Source organism: Oncorhynchus clarkii, chromosome 9 (genome assembly GCF_045791955.1).
Source record: "Oncorhynchus clarkii lewisi isolate Uvic-CL-2024 chromosome 9, UVic_Ocla_1.0, whole genome shotgun sequence".
NCBI classification, from domain to species: Eukaryota; Metazoa; Chordata; class Actinopteri; order Salmoniformes; family Salmonidae; genus Oncorhynchus; species Oncorhynchus clarkii.
This window is the reverse complement of record NC_092155.1, coordinates 47662886-47686677: the sequence shown is the minus strand read 5'-3', so window position 1 is coordinate 47686677 and position 23792 is coordinate 47662886. Positions and strand designations below refer to the sequence as shown.

Here is a 23792-nt window from a genome sequence, read left to right as displayed (position 1 = left end):
GGTGCAACAGGTCAGCACCTCAGGAGTAAATGTCAGTTGGCTTTTCATAGCCGATCATTCAGAGTATCTCTACCGCTCCTGCTGTCTCTAGAGAGTTGAAAACAGAAGGTCTGGGACAGGAAGAGCGTCCGGTGAACAGGTCAGGGTTCCTTTGCCGCAAGCAGAACAGTTGAAACTGGAGCGGCAGCACGGCCAGGTGGACTGGGAACAGCAAGTAGTCGTCCGGCATGGTCCCTAGCCCCCCGACACATAAACTATTGCAACATAAATACTGGAAGCTGAGACAGGAGGGGTTGGGAGACACCGGCTGAATGCGCTTTTAACCAATCAGCATTCAGGATTAGACAAACCGGTTGTATAATGTTTGGTATAGATTATGTTAATTATACATTACTTCTTTTGAAAAAAAGACATAAGGAAGTATGTAATAAGTGCATTGTTATTGGGTTCCCGCTATTATGGCCAAGCTGTACAGTCAAAATTGGCTAAGTGAAAATGAGTGTTGGAAGCAGGGTGTTTGTGTTTGTCTGGCTAGGGCTGCTTGGATCTTAGCCAGACTCTGTGTTCCCATGAGAAAATGTATGTTGATTGGTAAAGTCAAAGTCTACAGTTTACCCAGCTAGCATATAACGTTCTGAGAACCATATGTTTATTAGAGGTTGGTGAGAGTATGGTTGTCTTATGGTTATTTTGCATACAACCTTCCCACAGCTTTCTGGGAAGAGTGCAGGATAGTTGCTTGGCTTTGGAACATTATCTGCACATTTAAGGTACTTGACAACAAAAAAAACATGATTTTCTTGGTATTTCATTACTTTGGCCTCTCTGGGATAGGGGGGACACTTGCGAGGGAAAATGTAGAGCGCCAAATTCAAATAAAATACTATAAAAATCAAACATTCATTAAATCACACATGTAAGATACCAAATTAAAGCTACACTCGTTGTGAATCCAGCCAACATGTCAGATTTCGAAAAGGCTTTTCGGCGAACGCATAAGATGCTATTATCTGATGATAGCACAACAGTAAACAAAGAGAGAAGCATATTTCAACCCTGCAGGCTCTACACAAAACGCAGAAATAAAATATAAATCATGCCTTACCTTTGACGAGCTTCTTTTGTTGGCACTCCAATATGTCCCATAAACATCACAAATGGTCCTTTTGTTCGATTAATTCCGTTGATAGATATCCCAAAATGTCCATTTATTTGGCGCGTTTGATCCATAAAAACGCAGCTTCCAACTTGCGCAACGTCGCTACAAAATATCTCAAAAGTTACCTGTAAACTTTGCCAAAACATTTCAAACTCGTTTTGTAACACAACTTTAGGTATTTTTAAACGTTAATAATCGATCAAATTGAATACGGGACAATCTGTGTTCTATACAGGAAGACAACAAACTCACGCTACTTTTCATGCTCCTCTCTCAAAAAGTAGACTTCAAATGACACTCATTCAAGATGGCCGTACTTCATCATTACACAAAGGAATAACCTCAACCAATTTCAAAAGACCGGTGATATATGGTGGAAGCGGTAGGAACTGCAAACAAGTCCCTTAGAAATCTAGTTTCCCAATGAAATCTCATTGAATAGACAGTGACCTAAAAATAAAAATCTGAATGATTTGTCCTCTGAGTTTTGCCTGCTACATAAGTTCTGTTATACTCACAGACATTATTCAAACAGTATTAGAAACTTCAGAGTGTTTTCTATCCAAATCTACTAATAATATGCATATCTTATATTCTGGGGATGAGTAGCAGGAAGTTGAAATTGGGCACGCTATTTATCCAAAAGTGAAAATGCTGCCCCCTATCCCAAAGAAGTTTTTAACAGAATGTTTCCTAAAAGTTCAAATATGATTATATTTGATAAAAATGTTGGTAATGTTCTCGGAACGTTCTCCAAGTGGTTTGACATTGGGAATGTTCTCAAATTGTTCCTGACAATGTTAATAAAACTTTCCATAAAAACCACAAGAAAACGTTAGTAACATTCAGGGAACTTTCTAAGAATGTTATTTAAAAACATACATTACGTTCTCAGCATCAACAAAACTCTCTCTATCCTCTATCTTGATCAGTGTGTTCAGGTGTGTTAGCCATGCTCACTAATTGGCCACAAGTGATCTTAATAAGTGTGCGTTTCCTTTGAAATGGGGTCTGTTTGAGTATACTAAAAATTAACAGCTTTGTATGCGTAAAACAACATGGCATGCTAGCTCAATTTTGGTGGCGCAGTGGACAATTTCCATGTAGAGAGAACAGAAGATTATAGGTTTGAATCTGACGGATGCTGTGTCACAATAAAAAATAAATGTGTTTGCATGCTTAATGCCTGAAGAAATGAATGTCCATGTGTCCTATCTGTACTTCGAGTTTAAAAAAAGTTTAACCCAAAATAAGAGAGCAGTGTTATAAAAGTCTTACTGAAACATTCAGTGTAGATTTTAAGGAAGTTATTCAAAAACCTCCAAAGAACTTGTCATTTCCATTCTCATGGCGTAAATAAAACCTCACAGGAAACTCAATCAGTTTTACCGGTCAGAAAACACATGGCTGCGTTCCCACAACCAATTTGAAACTAAAAACATTTGTCGCCAGAACTTACAAGGAACCAAACGGGCTAGCTGGGGAAATACTGACCTATTTAGAAAGAGGAACTGCACTTCTGTGCTGTTTGTATTGATATAAACTCTGTAAGCAAACAAGGACATAAACCTACATTCCGTTGCCTCATATCCATCATAAATTAATATAAACTATCTGAACTCAGTTCTTTTGGGTAGTTATGGACTGAAAAGCACAAAAATATGAGCGCTGTCAACATTTGAGCTTTTAAAGGCAATTTTACTGTGTTCACAAAAATCGCATTCACCTGTAAACGTCACAGATACAGTGCCTTGCGAAAGTATTCGGCCCCCTTAAACTTTGCGACCTTTTGCCACATTTCAGGCTTCAAACATAAAGATATAAAACTGTATTTTTTTGTGAAGAATCAACAACAAGTGGGACACAATCATGAAGTGGAACGACATTTATTGGATATTTCAAACTTTTTTAACAAATCAAAAACTGAAAAATTGGTTGTGCAAAATTATTCAGCCCCTTTACTTTCAGTGCAGCAAACTCTCTCCAGAAGTTCAGTGAGGATCTCTGAATGATCCAATGTTGACCTAAATGACTAATGATGATAAAGACAATCCACCTGTGTGTAATCAAGTCTCCGTATAAATGCACCTGCACTGTGATAGTCTCAGAGGTCCGTTAAAAGAGCAGAGAGCATCATGAAGAACAAGGAACACACCAGGCAGGTCCGAGATACTGTTGTGAAGAAGTTTAAAGCCGGATTTGGATACAAAAAGATTTCCCAAGCTTTAAACATCCCAAGGAGCACTGTGCAAGCGATAATATTGAAATGGAAGGAGTATCAGACCACTGCAAATCTATCAAGACCTGGCCGTCCCTCTAAACTTTCAGCTCATACAAGGAGAAGACTGATCAGAGATGCAGCCAAGAGGCCCATGATCACTCTGGATGAACTGCAGAGATCTACAGCTGAGGTGGGAGACTCTGTCCATAGGACAACAATCAGTCGGATATTGCACAAATCTGGCCTTTATGGAAGAGTGGCAAGAAGAAAGCCATTTCTTAAAGATATCCATAAAAAGTGTTGTTTAAAATTTGCCACAAGCCACCTGGGAGACACACCAAACATGTGGAAGAAGGTGCTCTGGTCAGATGAAACCAAAATTGAACTTTTTGGCAACAATGCAAAACGTTATGTTTGGCGTAAAAGCAACACAGCTGAACACACCATCCCCACTGTCAAACATGGTGGTGGCAGCATCATGGTTTGGGCCTGCTTTTCTTCAGCAGGGACAGGTAAGATGGTTAAAATTGATGGGAAGATGGATGGAGCCAAATACAGGACCATTCTAGAAGAAAACCTGATGGAGTCTGCAAAAGACCTGAGACTGGGACGGAGATTTGTCTTCCAATAAGACAATGATCCAAAACATAAGGCAAAATCTACAATGGAATGGTTCAAAAATAAACATATCAAGGTGTTAGAATGGCCAAGTCAAAGTCCAGACCTGAATCCAATCGAGAATCTGTGGAAAGAACTGAAAACTGCTGTTCACAAATGCTCTCCATCCAACCTCACTGAGCTCGAGCTGTTTTGCAAGGAGGAATGGGAAAAAATGTCAGTCTCACGATGTGCAAAACTGATAGAGACATACCCCAAGCGACTTACAGCTGTAATCGCAGCAAAAGGTGGCGCTACAAAGTATTAACTTAAGGGGGACTGAATAATTTTGCACGCCCAATTTTTCAGTTTTTGATTTGTTAAAAAAGTTTGAAATATCCAATTAATGTCGTTCCACTTCATGATTGTGTCCCACTTGTTGTTGATTCTTCACAAAAAAATACAGTTTTATATCTTTATGTTTGAAGCCTGAAATGTGGCAAAAGGTCGCAAAGTTCAAGGGGGCCGAATACTTTCGCAAGGCACTGTAAATATTTTTTTAAATGTAACTTTTATTTAACTAGGCAAGTCCTAGATTCCGATTACGCTGATCACAAAATGTGTGTATGTAAAAGCTAGAATCCTTATCCAGCAAGCAAAATGACGTTGAAAAGATGTCGAAAATACCTATTTTTGCGACGTTGAAGTTCGGTTCATTTTCGGTTCTGATAGATTGATGAAAATATGTATTTTCTGGACTTTGAAATACGTATTTTCCAGATGATAAAATCAGGTTCATTTTCGGTTCTGAATGAAAGTTGAAAATACGTCATTTACAGACGTTGAAAATACATATTTTTTGGGTCATGTATTCTATGGCCACATGTCAATCGCCCATACATTCTCAAGGAAGTAAACATTATACTGTATCTAGTGATGGGCAGTTCGAGAACGATTAATTATTATTTAACAACTCTATTTACTGAGATTCATGATTTTTTTTTCTGGATGCAACGAGTCCTACAATGAGTCCTACAGCAGGATTGATACAAGCTCATCTGGCTGAGCGGCTCCAAAGACATACACAGCCTGCTCAACAAATTTGAACTCGAGAACAAATCGTTTTGGGGGCTGCAGTTTGCAAACGATGTGCGTCACCTTCAAGGCAGTCAAGCGAGCAAAAGTATTTCCCAATCTCGTCCGGTTGCGGCCACAACTAGAACTTGTTTCAAATGAATAAATTTTTTTATTATTTGTATACCTAGCAATCAACAAATGTACATTGTTCAAAGCACACGTTTACAAGTCTCAATCACAAATGACAGCTCCAATAAGCCCCATATGGTGAACAAAATATCAACAAGAGGCTTGCAAGAAAGGCATTTCACTGTACTTGTGCACATGATGTTAAAACTTGAAACTTTAAAGAGAATCATGACTCTTTCGAGTTTTCAATTGATCATTCACTGGTAAGGGGTCCTGCATGATCTTGGCATTACTGACTCGTTCTTCTTACTGAACTTGTCAAAAAGATCTGAGTCAGTAAAAAGAGCCTTCCTAACTTCCAATCACTAATTATATGACAATAGTATTTTTTTACCCATTTAATATTGGAGAGAAGAGCCAACTGAAGACTGCAACATAAAATATACAGTGTTATTGCTCCCAACTGTCACATGCTCCTATGCGATGATGTTTAAAGTAGTTCAACCTACACAATAAACCTACAGACCATTTCAACTACAATAACATTCTCAGCAACGGTTACAGAAATATGTTTTATTTGTACGACTGTGATATGCTGTTGTTTATCTACCTTAGTTGAATGCCCTGACTCAATGTCGCTCTGGTTAGGAGCATCTGCCGAGTGAGCAAAATACAAATACAAATTTGGTTGGTCTGGACCATACCAAATCTGAACTAATCGTAGACATCTAGGCTACATATTTATATGTATATATTCTTATTCCATCCCTTTACTTAGATGTGTGTGTATTTGGTAGTTGTGGAGGAATTGTTAGATACAGTATTACTGCACTGTCGGAACTAGAAGCACAAGCATTTCACTACACTCACAATAACATTTTCTATTTATTTTACCTTTATTTAACTAGGCAACTCAGTTAAGAACAAATTCTTATTTACAATGATAGCCTACAAGGGAACAGTGGGATAACTGACTTGTTCAGAATGACAGTTTTTGACCTTGTCAGTTTGGGGATTCTATCCAACAACCTTTCGGTTATTGCTCCAACGCTCTAACCCCTAGGCTACCTGTCAACCCAAATAACAACTGCTAACCATGTGTGTGTGACTAACACAATTTGATTTGATTTATGTTTCACAAGTTTGAACAACATAGTACGGCACAGTTCAGTACAGTTGATCACAGTACAGTAGAGTTTTATTTAGTACAGTACAGTAGAATAGAGTACAGTAGAGTTTAATTCAGTAGAGTAGGCTAGGCTGTGTAGTCTAGGCTATGTTTCACAAGTTTGAACAGCACAGCACAGTAGGGCAAAGTTCAGTACAGTAGAGCACAGTAGATACAGTATGCTACAGTACAGTAGAGTTTAATTCAGTAGAGTACAGTGCAGTTTAGTTCAGGATCAATACAATATATTATACTGTACTATACTCTACTGTGCTGTACTGTACTTTACTGAACTATACTTACTTGTATTTTCTTTACTGTACTCTACGTGTACTCTGCTATGCTCTACTGTACTGTGCTGTCCAAACTTGTGAAACATAGATGTCTATGATTGGGCCAAATCAAGTCTGGACCAGGCCACACCAATCCTAGATGTCTATATTTGGGCCAAATCAAGGCCGGTCCAAACTGGACCAAATCTGAACCAAATATAGACGTCTATGTTTGGGCCAAATCAAGGAAGGTCCAGACTGGACCACATGAGAACCAATTTTAGAAGTCTTTGTTTGGGCCAAATATAGGTCGGTCCGGACGTCTGTGGACATTGAAATCAAGGCCGGTCAGGACCAGACCAAATCGGAATTAAACAAAGACATCCATGATTGGTTCGGTCCGGACCAAAAAATCATACATTTTTGGATCCTTGAAGAATATAACTTAAAAATGGCTCATGAGCTAGTTCAAATGTCGTATGCCCATAGGGCATGTTGTTGTTTCTCTGTAATACTACTAGCCACCTAACAATTGTATAAGGTTGGCTACCAAGAAGCCCTTTCAATCAAGTTAGAGATCGCATTGATTTGTTCTTATAATCAAATAGAATAATTTTAAAAGAAAATGTATTGTTCCTCTATTTTATCGGAGCCCATGTATCTACAAACGTATGGAATCGTCTTGAAAAGAGACAGAGGCACATCCCTATCATACAGTCTTTGTTTACGTTTACTTTGTTTGCAAACATATTATCTGGCCCCTGGGTTACCCCAGTGGGAGGAGTTTGCTCCAGGTGAAAAGTGATGGCATTTGTTTTGGAACTGGGCTGTCTCCTGGGCATGAACCAGGTGCCTTGTTCAAAGCCAAAACAAAAGTGATGTTACCTAGGATAGATTTTAAGCATGTGGAGTAATGAGTAAGTTTATGTGTTTTCACATGCAAAGAGAATGCTTTTCATAAAAACGCTTTATTTGCCTTCTCAATGAAAACTAGTTCGAAAAGTACAACATATTTTATGGAAATTAGATGTATGTTTCTGGACGATGCACCATGCTGCCTTGTTGACAACATGACTGAGAGTTGCTGATTACTGTTCAATTTGAGAAGTGCACCTCTCCCTCACCGCTTTTGCCCGTTCACGTCACCGTCCATAGACGGATGCACCCCAAATTGCGGAAGTTCAGCGTTACAGCGTGATTAAAATGTAACGGCAATGTTCCTTCATTAGCGGAGACTACATTCACGGTAAAAACTGCATTTGTTAACTCAACTGTAAATTACGTTTACAATTGTATTTCACAATCTATAACACTTCAGCGATACCGATTGAATAGATATTTTTTTTTTTTTGAATAGATGATATATGTTACGAATTCTGTCTAGGTGGCTAGGCAGCTAATGTTAGCTGGGCTAATAGTTAGGGTTAAGTTTAGAAGTTACGTTAAAGGGTTCCGGTTAGGTGAAGGGTTAGCTAAATGGTTTAAGGTTGGGGGAAGGGTTAGCTAACATGCTAAGTAGTTGAAAAGTAGCTAAAAAGTAGTAAGTAGTTGAAAAGTTGCTAAAGTTGTCCATGATGAGTTTCGAACTCGCAACCTTTGGGTTGCTAGATGTTCATGTTATACGCCCACCCTACTTTCGTTTCTGCCTTCAGTAACCATCTGTCTTATCTAACCACATTAAACGTAACATATACTAATTTGTGTGTCCCCGATTTAAATTTGCCATGTGTCATCTTGTCTGAAACCAGGCTGGCAAAAATATGGGGCAATACAGAGGAGTTGGCTTAGATCGGCGGTATTCAAAGTCGGGGCCGCGACCCCTAGCGTGGTTGCAGGAAGCTGGAGTCATGTCTCTAAAGCATTAAGAGTGCAGATTATTGCATGAGCCAATACACACACGTTTTCCAGAAAGATTATTTGAAAAATACAATGACTTTTATTTTGCTAAGAGATGAAAATGTTATGAATTGAAGGTTATTTGTTAATGTATACCACCCTGCATACCACTGCTGACTTGCTTCTGAAGCTAAGCAGGGTTGGTCCTGGTCAGTTCCTGGATGGGAGACCAGATGCTTCTGGAAGTGGTGTTGGGTGGCCAGTAGGAGGCACTCTTTCCTCTGGTCTGAAAAAATATCCCAATGCCCCAGTGCAGTGTTTGGGGACACTGCCCTCTGTAGGGTGCTGTCTTTTGGATGGGATGTTAAACGGGTGTTCTGACTCTCTGAGGTCATTAAAGATTCCATGGCACTTATCGTAAGAGTAGGGGTGTTAACCCCGGTGTCCTGGCTAAATTCCCAATCTGGCCCTCAAACCATCACGGTCACCTAATAATCCCCAGTATACAATTGGCTCATTCACCCCCCCCCCTCTCCCCTGTAACTATTCCGCAGGTCGTTGCTGCAAATGAGAACGTGTTCTCAGTCAATTTACCTGGTAAAATAATGGATTAAAAATTTTCGAAATGTAAGGATTTTAGGTTGTGTCATGAAATGTTTTCTTTTTTTTTGTCCTAGCTGAAAAAGTGAGAATTCCACAGGTTTAGATTGTTGACAACAAATTAACTATTAACTGTATAAAACCTAAATACATTTGCACAATGAGCACTTTTCTCTCAAATACATTGTTACCTTTGTTGGTTAGCTAGCTAGAGATTTTTTGGCCATATTAGCATGGACAAAACACCTCAAAAGAAGACATGGTATCAAGAACAAGATTTATGTGTATTATTATTTGTGTTAATATACAGAACAAGATAAAACAAGCTGAATCGCGCTGCCTCCCAGGCGTGAACCAGGTGCCCAACTCTGTCTGACTGCGAAGTTGGCTCAAAATTAAGGAGACTTAATTAAGCACGTGTAGTTATGAGTAAGATTCTGTGTTTTCCCATGCAAAAGTGATTGCTTTTGATATACATGCTTTATCTGCCTTGCCAATAAAACCTTGTTTGAAAATTCAAACATAGTCTATATTTTATCGTAAAGAGAGGTTGTAGCTGGGGACGCTGCACCATGTTGCCTTGTTGGCAACATGACTGAGTGACACAGATTTCTGTTTATTGAGAAAAGCGCTCTTCCCTTGTTCACATCACGGGCCATAGACCAGTGTCCCGCAGTTCAGCATAATCGAATCCGCCCAATGTTGCTCTCAATCGGCTCACGGCCTTTTGCCCCATTGAACCGCGCGCATGTTTTTTTGTGACGTGATCACATGAAACGTCTATAGGTCCGTCGAATAAAGTTTCTGGTTAGAAATGTGGCTTGATTAGTATATTTCCAAGATATAGCTAGGCTACCGTACAGTAATTCCCTTGATCGCGGGTGATCAACTTCGAAGAAAGAAAACACTTTGGAATGTATCGTCAGCATGCAAAGGTAAGGGCGTCTTTTCCACCCATTGCATCATATTGTCTTCATTTTTACAAACCATTGTTTTTATCAGTTCAGTACCTTTGATTCATACTTAGTAGTAGTAGGCTATAGTCTTCATACTAGAGCGGGGAACGTTATGGGTTAATCTATTTGTTTGCAGAACACGCCCGTTTAGCCAGCGTGATAGCTGGGCTAAGTATCTAATTTAGGAGAATGTGGGTCTATACACATTGCTACCCTGGAGTATACATTACCTCTCATCAACATATGTATTTTGTGGGCTATCAATGCACTGGAATGTGACTGTGTGCTGAAATACTTCATAATGTCATCACACTTTCGTTCGTCTACTTCGCAACTTCAACAGGGCACTGCATGCATTGTGTCGGCTACTTCGGTTCTAACTTCAACACATCTTTAAAAATGCATACAAGTTGTAATGGATACAGAACTTCAGAAGTTGACAAAATCAATGTAACCTCAAATGTCTGCCAACATGTAATTCTGTAAAAAAAACAGAACAAATCAAATACAGTTGCAAAGGAGATTTAACTCTTTCGTTGCTTAGGTCGACTTGGCACTCACACACTTTAAAAAATATATATTTCCACAAACGTGGGCACTGTTATTTAACATTTCCCAACGGGCTGTCAATACAGTTCTGAACATTTAAGCTGTTGGGAGTAGGCACCTGGAATGGTATTCTGAAATTGCTACAAGGCTTTTAACGTTATTCCAACTATTTTCCTTATGTCATTGTGGCACAGTTTTGTGCACGTTTGGGTCACACACAACTCTGTACAACCAGCCAGATGTAGGAGGCTAGGTTACAGATTGACTGTTCAAGAAAATGTGCCCCTAAAAAAAGAACAGCTGTGATTTTGAAATTACTTTTAGGCCTAGTTGTACAGGGTGGGGTGGGGTTTTGGTCATACCACACATTCTTCAGTGTACTAGTAATTTTATATCAGTTGTTCCTTGATCTCTTTCTCTCTCTCTCTCTCTTAGCAAGTCCAGACATACACACAAAAGTATTATTTTGCTGGCCCTAGCAATTTGTAATCTGTCAGATTGAGGATATCAAGGCATGCATAGGGTAATGTGGGGTAACTAGCCCCCCCCCCTCCCCCATAAGAACAATGTCCAATTGCTGACACAACAAAGCAAAGTTTGGTAATGTGGATGATTTAATTAACTCTTAAAAGCTCAAGTCTGGGTAACTTATTTTAATCAAAGAAATACAATATTTGACAAAATGGCTTTGGACATCTCACTATTAATGTCCTCACTATGATGAGGTTTTGATGTAAGGTCCCTCTTTTCATGTTCCCGCAAATCATGTCTAAATTTGTTCTAAAAGTACAATACCAGTCAAAAGGTTGGACACACCTACTCATTCAAGGGTTTTTCTTTATTTGCACTATTTTCTACATTGTAGAATAATGGTGACAATATCAAAATGATGAAAAAGCACATATGGAATCATGTGTTAAACAAAAAAGTGTAAAACAAATCAAATTATATTTTGTATTTTAGATTCTTCAAATAGCCACCCTTTAACTTAATGACAGCTTTGCACACTCTAGGCATTCTCTCAACCAGGTTCTCTCAACTAGGTAGTCACCTGGAATGCATTTCAATGAACAGGTGTACCTTAAGTTAATTTGTGGAATTTCTTTCCTTAATGCCTTTGAGCCAATCAGTTGTGTTGTGACAAGGTAGGGGTGGTTTACAGATGATGACCCTATTTGATAAAAGATCAAGTCCATATAATGGCAAGAACAGCTAAAATCAGCAAAGAGAAAAGACAGTCCATCATTACTTTAAGACATGAATGTCAGTCATTACGGAAAATGTCAAGAACTTTGAACGTTTCTTGAAGTGCAGTCGCAAAAACCATCAAGCACTATGATGAAACTGGTTCTCATGATGACCGCCACAGGAAAGGAAGACCCAGAGTTAACTCTGCAGAGGATAAGTTAATTAGATTTACCAGCCTCAGAAATTGCAGCCCAAATAAATTCTTCAGAGTTCAAGTAACAGACACATCTCAACATCAACTGTTCAGAGGAGACTGCGTGAATCAGGGCTTCATGGTCGAATTGCTGCAAAAAAACACTACTTAAGGACACCAATAAGATGAAGAGACTTGCTTGGGCCAAGAAACACGTGCAATGGACATTTAGAGCAGTGGAAATTTGTCCTTTGGAGTCCAAATTTGAGATTTTTGTTTCCAACCGCTGTGTCTTTGTGAGATGCGGTGTGGGTGATCTCCGCGTGTGTATTTCCCACCGTAAAGCGTGAAGGAGGCGGTATTATGGTGTGGGGGTGCTTTACTGGTGACACTCTGACTTATTTAGAATTCAAGGCACACTTAACCGGCATGGCTACCACAGCATTCTGCAGCGATCCACCATCCCATCTGGCTTGCGCTTAGTCCCACTATCATTTGCTTTTCGTCAGGACAATGACCCACCACAGCCTGGAGGTATTTTTACCAAGAAGGAGAGTGCTGGAGTGCTGCATCAGATGACCTGGCCTCCACAATCCACTGACCTTAACCAAATTGAGATGGTTTGGGATGAGTCAAACCGCAGTGATGGAAAAGCAGCTAACAAGCGCTCAGCATATGTGGGAACTCCTTCAAGACTGTTGGAAAAGCATGGTTGAGAGAATGCCAAGAGTGTGCAAAGCTGTCATCAAGGCAAAGGGTGGCTATTTGAATTGCCACCCTTTTATAACAACAAAAACAGCTTGCTGTGGTTACCCGAAAGGTGGCAGGCCATATTTGTGATTTAGAAAAATGCCTTTTCTATTGTCTTTCAAATTAACTCATGGCTAGATGGCTTGCCGAGGGCTTATAGCAGTCCTCTGAATGGGGGCTACCCGGAAGACATGCAAATCACGTCTTAAATTGCAAAACGCCGCTCGCCCACTGGCGGTTAGGCCTGTAAAATGAATAACTTCTGATTTATAACTGTTAAAGGACTTAGCAGTTAGTTAACCATACTGTAACTGAGACAGGTAATTGTCATGAGGGTAAATGTCTTTTCTAATCTGGTGACTCGGGTTGCAAAATGCATGTCTGGTTTTATTATGAGTAACCGTTCTTGCTCTTGTAAAGATAGACACACAGGAGCACCCATATTCGGGCAATACCGTGGGAAGGTCAAATATGGGGGGGGTTTACATGGTCTAGTATTGGTTTCCCTCTTCATTGTCAGTATCCCTTTTCAGCGTTATGACATCCATAACAGTGATGGATAATAATGTGTCATATCTTTTCTGATTGTGATTTCACTACATTTTGTGTGCTTGTTCTGGGATGTTCTTCAGACATTTACAGAAACATTTTATATCTTAAATTATGTATTCTATCTAAGATTCTCTTATATTCTATAAATATATTCTGAAAGGCATTTGTCGTACATGGTACTACTGTTTTTGATAGAAAGATGAGAAGAGTGTTTATCAACATTCTGAATTGTCCTGGAGTGTTTACATTTTTTTTATTTTTTATATGAAATCCACTCTAAATATACTGACTTCATCCCGTTTCCAGAAAAGTGACATTCCAAATCAAATTCCTGTAAAACGGCTTTAAATAGCATTTCTTACCTTAATTCCACTGAACAACTTGACATCGTGCAAGATGTTCCTGTACCTGGGAGACTAGGCTGTTAAATCTTGCCATAAAAACACACCTTATTAATATAAAGTCTGCATGAGGGAGTTTTCCAACTCCGTGTAAGTGTTGGCTCTCTGGCAGGTAGGTGCTAATGGTCACAGGAGACAGAAGCTGCTGGAAGTCGCATCATCTTAAACAAAGGAAAGGCTTATTGCCCACCCAGCATTTTGAACTCTAGCTGTAGGATCTATTGATAGAAGCCTATTCAAAAGCAAGGGAATGAATGAAGTGTGTAATTGTGAAGTGTAGGGTAAGTGTGTGCTTTTTTTTTTCACAGATTATTTTTCATGTTTTAAATTGGACTATATTGAAGTTATTTGAACAATGATTCTCTATCCAAATTCCATCACAGTTTGAGTGCCATAATTTCCCCCATTTACTCTTATATTTGTATTGAAATAATATTGTTAACCCCACATATTAACCTCTTTACTGTATCAGTGTTCTTATTTCTGCCCTAATTAACTGTTTCTCTCCTCAGTCTTTGACCCCAGGTGTGAAGCAGCTAGCTGACCTAGCTAAACACTAGGTGGGCCTACGTTTTGGGGAAAATGCTCTCCAGCGTTGAGGTGCCCCCAAACCGCCCTGTTGCCAGCAACCACCAAAACAGTCCCGGAAACTCAGGTTCCCAGTATGCCTTGTGTGCCCTGGGGGTGGGACTGGTAGCCCTGGGCATTGTCATGATCGTATGGAGTGTGGTGCCCTCCGACATGGCCGGGAACAACAGCAGTGGCACCGGAGGAGGGAACCCGAAACCGGACACTAGGGGGAGGACTTCATCGGTGGCCTTTGTGCTGGTCGGGGCTGGAGTGGCCATGCTCCTGCTGTCCCTGTGCCTGGGGATGAGGAACAAGCAGCGGGAGCAGCAGGTGCTCCTAGAGGCCCAGACTCTGGGGGCAGGCAACGTAGCTACCAGTGAGGACGACGGAGAGACGTGAGTACTGTAGCTAATTAATGACATCAGCAGGTTTGTTTGCTCAGGGTTCAGTACAGGGGTGGGCAATCCCTTTATTACTTTCCTAACCGTTTGACTGCTCCTAGATGTGTAACATCGCATGATGCACATCATCAGTGTTTCCGGATGATGTCATCAGAAACATGTATTTCTATACTTTTGACTACAAAACATAGAAACTTGCCATTCTGACATGTATTGATGTTTGTGGTGGTGCTGGAGGTGAATATTGCCCTTTAACCTATGAGGGCTGACACATGTTCAGCTGATTCAACTACACTGAACAAAAATATAAATATAACATCTAAAGTGTTCGTCCAATGTTTCACGAGCTGAAATAAAAGATCCCAGAAATGTTCCATACACACAAGCTTATCTACAGTGCGTTCGGAAAATATTCAGACCCCTTCACTTTTTCTTACGTTACAGCCTTACTAAAATTGATTAAATCGTTTTTTTCCTCATCAATCTACATGCAACTCCATAATGACAAAGCAAAAACAGGTTTATATGTTTTTTGCAAATATCAAAAACAAGTCACATTTACATAAGTATTCAGAGCCTTCACCCAGTACTTTGTTGAAGCACCTTTCGCAGCGATTACAGCCTCGAGTCTTCTTGAGTATGACACTGCAAGCTTGGCACACCGGTCTTTGGGGAGTTTCTCCCATTCTCTGCAGATTGTCTTAGCTCTGACAGGTTGGATGGGTAGCTTCGCTGCACAGCTATTTTTAGGTCTCTCCAGAGAAGTTCGATCGGGTTCAAGTCCGGGCTCTGGCTGGGCCACTCAAGGACATTCAGAGACTTGTCCTGAAGCCACTCCTGCGTTGTCTTGGCTGTGTGCTTAGGGTCGTTGTCCTGTGGAAGGTGAGCCTTTGTCCCAGTCTGAGGTCCTGAGAGCTCTGAAGCAGGTTTTCATCAAGAATCTCTCTGTACTTCATCTTTCCCTCGATCCCACTGAAAAACATCCCCACAGCATGATGCTGCCACCACCATGCGTCACCGTAGGGATGGTTCCAGGTTTCTTCCAGACAAGACGCTTGGTATTTAGGCCAAAGTGTTCAATCTTGGTTTCATCAGACCATAGTCTTGTTTCTCATGGTCTGAGAGTCTATAGGTGAGTAGTCTATAGGTGAGTATACTTTTACTTGGTAGTGGCTTCTTTCTGGCCACTCTACCATAAAGGCCTGATTGGTAGAGTGCTGCAGAGATGGTTGTCCTTCTCAAAGGTTCTGCCATCTCCACAGAGGAACTCAGAAGCTCTGTCAGAGTGACCATCAGGTTCTTGGTCACCTCTCTGACCAAGGCCCTTCTCCCCCGATTGCTCAATTTGGCCAGGCGGCCAGGTCTAGGAGGAGTTTTGGTGGTTCCAAACGTCTTCCATTTAAGCTAGATGGAGGACACTGTGTTCTTGCGGACCTTAATAAATGCTGCCGACATTTTTTGGTACCCTTCCCCAGATCTTTGCCTCGACACAATCCTGTCTCAGAGCTCTACGGACAATTCCTTCTACCTCATGGCTTGGTTTTTGCCATGATATGCAGTGTCAACTGTGGAACCTTATAGGTGTGTGCCTTTCCAAATCCTGTCCAATCAATTGAATTTACCACAGGTGGAGTCCAATCAAGTTGTAGAAACATCTCAAGGATGATCAATGGAAACAGGATGCACCTGAGCTCAATTTCGAGTCTCATAGTGAATGGTCTGAATACTTACAGTACTAGTCAAAAGTTTGGACACATGCTCATTCAACAGTTTTTCTTTTTTTTTTTTTAGCTTGGATGTCTTCATTATTACTCTACAATGTAGAAAGTAGTAAAAAAAAATAAAGAAATCATTGTATGAGTAGGTGTGTCCAAACTTTGGACTGGTGTTGTATGTCAAAGTGTTTTTATTTAAAAAATTTGCAAAATTGTCAACTCGCTTTCTCATTATGGGGTATTGTGTGTAGATTGATGATTATTATTTGTTATTTAATACATTTTAGAATAAGGCTGTAACTGGGGCCTCCCGAGTGGCGCAGCGATCTAAGTCACTGCAGTGCTAGTTGTGTTACTACAGATCCTGTTTCGATACTGGGCTGTGCCGCAGCCGGCTGCGACCTGGATACCCATGAGGCGACGCACAATTGGCCCAGAGTCGTCCGGGTTTGGCCGGCCGGGATTTCCTTGTCCCATTGCGTTCTAGCGACTAATGGCGGGCCGGGTGCAGGCACGCTGACATGGTTGCCAGGTGTACAGTGTTTCCTCCAACACATTGGTGTGGCTGTGTTTCCGGGGACGCACGGCTCTCGACCTTCGCCTCTCCCGAGTCCGTATGGGAGTTGCAGCGATAGGACAAGACTGTAACTATCAGTCGTGGAGGGAAAAGTGGGTAAAATAATAAGGCTGTAACAAAATGTGGAAAAGCAGAAGGGGTCTGAATACTTTCCGAATGCACTGTCTCTGTTTACATCCCTGTAAGTGAGCATTTCTCATTTGCCAAGATAATCCATCCACCTGACAGGTGTGGCATTTCAAGAAGCTGATTTAAACAGCATTAACATTATACAGGTGCACCTTGTGCTGGGGACAATAAAAGGCAACTCTAAATGTGCAGTTGTATCACACAATGCCACAGATGTCTCAAGTTTTGAGGGAGTGTACAATTGGCATGCTGACTGCAGGAATGTCCACCAGAGCTGTTACCAGATAATTTAATGTTAATTTCTCTACCAAAATCGTTTTAAATAATTTGACAGTACGTCTAACCGGCTTTACAACCACAGACCACGTCTATCCACGCCAGCCTAGGACCTCCACATCCGGCTTCTTCACCTGCTGGATCGTCTGAGACCAGCCACCCTGACGGCTGATGAAACTGTGGGTTTGCATAACCTAAGAATTTCTGCACAAACTGTCAGAAACCGTCTCAGGGAAGCTCATCTGCATGCTCATTGTCCTCACCAGGGTCTTGACCTGACTGCAGTTCGGCATCAGTGGGCAAATGCTCACCTTTGATGGCCACTAGCATACTGAAGAAGTGTACTGTTCACGGATGAATCCCAGTTTCAACTGTACCGGGTAGATGTACAGAGTGCCCCCATTTTTATCTCCGTGCAATTTGAGATCTCGTGACGAGGCCCATTGTCGTGCCATTCGTCCACCTCCATCACCAGTGCACTACCCCCATGTCGCAAGGAATCTGGACACAATTCCTGGAAGCTGAAAATGTCCCAGTTTTTCCATGGCCTGCTCACTCACCAGACGTCACCCATTGAGCATGTTTTGGACGCTCTGGATCGCCGTGTACGATAGCGTGTTCCAGTTCCCGCCAACATCCAGCAACTTCCCACAGCCATTGAAGAGAAGTGGGACAACACGCCACAATTAACAGCCTGATCAACTTGATGTGAAGGAGATGTCGCACTGCATGAGGCAAGTGGTGGCCACACCAGATACTGACTGATTTTCTGATCCGTGCCTCTACCTTTTTTTAAAGGTATCTGTGACCAACAGATGCATATCTGTATTCCCAGTTATGTGAAATCCATAGATTAGGGCCTGATGAATTTATTTAAATTGATTAATATCCTTATGAATTGTAATTCAGTAAATTCTTTGAAATTGTTGCATGTTTTGTTTGTTCACTGTGGTTAGTTGTTTAGTTTGATCATGTGAAAGGCTTTGCTTTGGCTGGAGCAAAATCCTGCACCCACGCTGGTCCTTTGCTTTTAACATTGGTTAGCCATGTTTTTGTGCTTCTTTAAATCTCTCTGCAGTGCTTTAAGTAACTTTTCAGTTCAAGCCCCATTACCTAAACAGGGCACCTGTTGCAATAAAGCCATGTAAAACCATCAGGACTGTATTTATCAGGATACACGGCATAGCCTAGAGTACACACGGCATAGCCTAGAGTACACACGGCATAGCCTAGAGTACACACGGCATAGCCTAGAGTACACACGGCATAGCCTAGAGTACACACGGCATAGCCTAGAGTACACACGGCATAGCCTAGAGTACACACGGCATATCCTAGAGTACACACGGAATCAACAATATAGAAGACACAGTCCATTCTGTAAGCGCATAGTTACTGATGTCTGTGTTTCTGTATGAATGTCCACAGGGCAGAGGAGCGAGTCCAGAGGTACACTGTGCCCAGCTACGAGGAAGTGGTAGGCAGCGGCGAGTACCCCATACGCCAGAGCAACTTGCGCCACAGCTCCTCCCAGCTGCCCTCCTACGACGACCTGGTGGACGGTGTGCAGATGGAGCTGGAAGGGTCAGATGTCACCCAGACGTCACCCGCTTCCACTAACCCTGCCTCCTCTGCTGTGCCTAACCGCCGCACTGGGCGAACGGGCCTCAAGCTCCTTCCCCTTAAGATCCGGAGGATTAAATCGGAGAAGCTCTTTATGAATAACACGGATAACTCTCAGCCACCGGGAGGGATCACTATTGAGCCGCTCACTCCGCCACCAATGTATGAGGACAAAGCACCCCAGCTCTGAGACTTGGCACCTTCTAGGTTTCAAAGCAGGTTACTGAAGCCGCTGTGTCCCACTAGGCGTGAATTGGTTGTGCAGTGCTACTATAGATGTGATCAGATGGCCCTTGTCATGCATCTGTGGTTAAATCATCTCGATGGCACTTGTCATGCCTACCTGGCTGAGGACTTTTCTTTAGACCTGCAACTCAAGCGCAGTGAGTACTGTTCCATACGTGGGGCACTGGCATTTGAGTAGATCTTTGGGGCAACTCTAATGTTGCTGGACAGAGGGAACACCTGGACAGAGAGTACACATCCAATTTCCGACTATGATTACAAGGACATTGAAGCTTGGTTCAAAGGATCAATATTATTGGGGGAAATCGGCATGTCTTTGATGCCTTTTATTCCTTTACAATGAGTACTGACAGTGGTCCAAATCTTCTTTGTATGCAGATGACCATATTTTATTTTCCTCTGTCTGCTATATTATTTCAAGTTCCGTCTTCATCCTCAGTCTAGTCGTGTTATAGATGTATTATTCATGTCTGAGTTTTGTATTCTGTACAGCTACTTAGACAGCTGCTCCTCACATTTTGAGAGAAGTGCTATTTGGCGACTGACTCAATGGCCACCTTACTCAGACAGTGTTTGTGTGTTGCTGCCTGTGTTGCTCGTCAATAGAGGACAATTGAGAGAGACAGAGGCTCATGGGTAGTTAGACGCCTTTGCCCTGTAGCCATGGTGAAATGGGGTTGGGCTCTGAAGGCAGTAGTGTAGTCCAGCTCTTTTCCTTTTTTTTTTTTTCTCAATAGAGGAGAACACAAGGGGGACTTTCTCTGAGCAGCTGGGAGCTGGGATAATGGCAGCCATTGCTCACTCACTCATCACTCTTGAACTATTCTTCACTAGCTCCTTGACTGGCAGCACTTTCATTAGGAGTATTCAGAGAATGAACTTCTGGTGTCCATGGTTTGACCCCATTTTTGTTTAGTGGAGCGAAAACACATCAGTACCTTTATCTCTCTAGCCTGTTTGTTTTATGCTTATGAGAGTATGGAAATTAGCGAGTCCATGAAGTGTTTTGAAGTTAAGAATGTTATTTTCTTATCATGCGGATACTATTTTCTGATGTCATGTTGATGAACCTGTTCAACAACTATTCACTACTTTTTAGATGGGAACACAAACTGTACACAACAGTAGCCTTTTTTGTGTAACTGAACACTTAATAAACTAGCAAATGCATACCTATGCACACAGAACAAGAATAGGCTTTTTTAATTAGAATTGAATTGCTGAATTACTATGCTAAACAAAAATATAAATGCAAAATGTAAAGTGTTGGTGCCATGTTTCATGACCTGAAACAAAAGATCCCAGAAATGTTTCATATGCACAAAAAGCATACTTCTCTCATTTTCTGAACAAATTTTTTTACATCCCTGTTAGTGAGCGTTTCTCCTTTGCCAAGATATTCCATCCACCTGACAGGTGTGGCATATCAAGAAGATGATTAAACAGCATAGTTATTACACAGGTGCACCTTGTGCTGGGGGGCGAAATAAAAGGCCACTCTAAAATGTGCCATTTTGTCACACAACACAATGCCTTAGATGTTACATTTTGAGGGAGTGTACAATTGTCATGCTGCCTGCAGGAATGTCCTTTAGAACTGTTGCCAGAATTTAAATGTTAATTTCTCTACCATAAGCTGCCTCCAATGTCGTTTTAGATAACTGGCCTCAACCACAGACTACATGTAATCACGCCAGCCCAGGACCTCCACATCTTTGCTGAAGAGTATTTCTTTCTTTAATAAATCCCTTTTTGTGGGGAAAAACTCATTATGATTGGCTGGGCCTGGCTCCCAAGTGGGTGGGCCTATGCCTTCCCAGGCTCACCCATGGCTGCTCCCCTGCCCAGTTGTGAAATCTGTAGATTAGGGCCTAATGAATTTATTTCAATTAACTGATTTCCTTATATAAACTGTAACTCAGTAAAATCTCTGAAATTGTTGCGTTTTTATATTTTTGTTCAGTACAGTTTATACATGTAAAATAGCATGCACATCATGTAGATTTTAGTTTTATACATTGATTTTGTACAATATTGTTGACGGTGTTTGTAGTTGTCATGCCTAGGCAGTGCTGTGGGGGTGACCAGTTTTGGCTGTGAGGAATCTGTGTCTTCATACCATGTTCTGTACTTATGGGGACACTACACTCTAAAATGAAAGTTTGTCAGATGTTTTCAAACCTCAAAAGAAGCATTATGTTAAGCAACGTACACATCCCAATCCATTGGTTTTGTAGATCCAACGATAATGTCACAACCCCAAATGAATGATAAAAATGAGCACCAGATATGCTTATCTGTTTATGAATGAAAAATTGTGCCCATTGTGCTCATCTTTTCCATTCATAAACCGATCAGCATCAAGATAAGCACCATGGTGTCCATCTTTTCCATTCATATACAGATAATGTGCTCATCTTTTCCATTCATTTGGGATTGAGGAATACAGCTGTATCTATACAATCAGTGAGTGGTGTTGGACATGGATCCACCTTCACATTCGACTTCTTTTGAGGTATTAAAAACATCTAACAAACTTAGATTTTGGAGTGTATTGCCCATTTAAGAATATTCTTATGTGGAACAAACATTGTTCATGAGTTCAATGGACTTTTCTCTCAACCAGCTGTATGTATAACAACATTTATTCACATTTCAAATACTTAGCATTATTTGTAAACTACATGATTGGCTTGTATGACAACATTTCCTTATGTATGTATTGTGAAAGTATGTTTTTGTATGAGGAGTTCAGAATAATACATTACTGTGTACAGTAAAGGAGTTGAGTATGAATATTGTAAAAAATAAATTCTAACTATTCCGACCACACAGTTTTATTGCAAATAGGTCCTGTGACGACTTACTGGTTTTCAGCAACCACACTAATGTGTTTCTGGGAAATCATTAACCGTGGCAGTACCTTACTTCCTGTAGTATACAGTGCCTTCGGAAAATATTCAGACCCCTTCACTTTTTTTTACATTTTGTTACGTTACAGCCCTTACTCGAAAATTGATTAAATAAGTATTCAGACCTTTTGCTATGATCCTCAATTGAGCTCAGGTGCATCCTGTTTCCATTGATCATCATTGAGATGTTTCTACAACTTGATTGGAGTCCACCTGTGGAAAATACGATTGATTGGACATGATTTGGAAAGGCACACACCTGTCTATATAAGGTCCCACAGTTGACACTGCATGTCAGAGAAAAAAACAAGCCATGAGGTCGAAGGAATTGCCCATAGAGCTCAGAGACAGGATTGTGTTGATGTACAGATCTGGGGAAGGGTACCAACACATTTCTGCAGCATTGAAGATTCCTTAAGAACACAGTCACCTCCATCATTCTTAAATGGAAGAAGTTTGGAACCACCAAGACTCTTCCTAGAGCTGGCCACCTGGCCAATACTGAGCAATCGGGGGAGAAGTGCCTTGGTCAGGGAGGTGACCAAGAACCCGATGGTCACTCTTATAGAGCTCCAGAGTTCCTCTGTGGAGATGGGAGAACATTCCAGAAGGACAACCACCGCTGCAGCACTCCACCAATCAGGCCTTTATGGTAGACTGGCTAGACAGAAACCACTCCTCAGTAAAAGGCACATGACAGCCAGCTTGGAGTTTGCCAAAAGGCACCTAAAGACTCTCGGACCATGATAAACAAGATTCTCTGGTCTGATGAAACATGCGTCACGTCTGGAGGAAAACTGGCACCATCCCTATGGTGAAGCATGATGGTGGCAGCATCATGCTGTGGGGATGTTTTTCAGCAGCAGGGACAGGGAGACCAGTCAGGCTTGAGGGAAAGATGAACGGAGCAAAGTACAGAGAGATCCTTGATGGTACAGGTTGGGGCGACGGTTAACCTTCCAACGGGACAACGACCCTAAGCAAACAGCCTAGACATCGCAGGAGTGACTTTGGGACTCAATGTCCTTGAGTGGCCCGGACTTGAACCCGATCGACATCTCTTGAGAGACCTGAAAACAGCTGTGTATCAATGCTCCCCAACCAACCTGACAGCTTGAGAGGATCTGCAGAGAAGACTGTGAGAAACTCCCCAAATACAGGTGTGCCAAGCTTGTAGCATCATACCAAAGAAGACTCGAGGCTGCCAAAGGTGCATCAACAAAGTACTGAGTAAAGGGTCTGAATACTTATGTAAATGTCATATTTCAGTTTGACATTTTTTATAAATTTGCAAAAAAAATTAAAAACCTGGTTTTCCTCTCTCGTTATGGGGTATTGTGTGTAGATTGATGAAGAGGGAACACAATTGTATCATTCTTAGTACAAGGCTATAACGTAACAAGATGTGTAAAAAGTCAAAGGGTCTGAATACTTTCCGAATGCACTGTATACAGTATGGTTGAGATATTGTAGGTGATATAGTGCCTTCAGAATGTATTCACTCCCCTTGACTCTTTTCACATTTTGTTTGTTACAGCCTGAATTTGAAATGGGTGTAATAAAAAAGTGTCACTGGCCTACACACGCAATATCCCATAATGTCAAAAAGGAATCATGTTTTTAGACATTTTTACAAATTAATTAAAAATGAAAAGCTGAAATGTCTGGGGTCAAGTATTTGACTTTTTTTGCTAT

General features: G+C 41.2%; 1 protein-coding gene across 2 annotated transcripts; it reads left to right on the top strand.

Moving 5' to 3' along the window:
• The first annotated feature begins 7767 nt into the window (after positions 1 to 7767).
• Positions 7768 to 23758, top strand: LOC139416440 (transmembrane protein 51-like). Of its 2 annotated transcripts, XM_071165049.1 has the most exons (4): positions 7768 to 7869; positions 9370 to 9994; positions 14161 to 14613; positions 18745 to 22012. In XM_071165049.1, exons 3-4 carry the CDS (start codon positions 14231 to 14233, stop codon positions 19127 to 19129), a joined length of 768 nt encoding a protein of 255 aa, XP_071021150.1. In that variant the 5' UTR covers positions 7768 to 7869; positions 9370 to 9994; positions 14161 to 14230; the 3' UTR covers positions 19130 to 22012. The 2 variants fall into 2 exon arrangements, with proteins under 2 accessions (XP_071021150.1, XP_071021149.1); XM_071165048.1 differs by lacking the exon at positions 9370 to 9994 and having other exon boundaries at positions 7771 to 7869; positions 18745 to 23758.
• Positions 23759 to 23792: the final 34 nt, after the last annotated feature.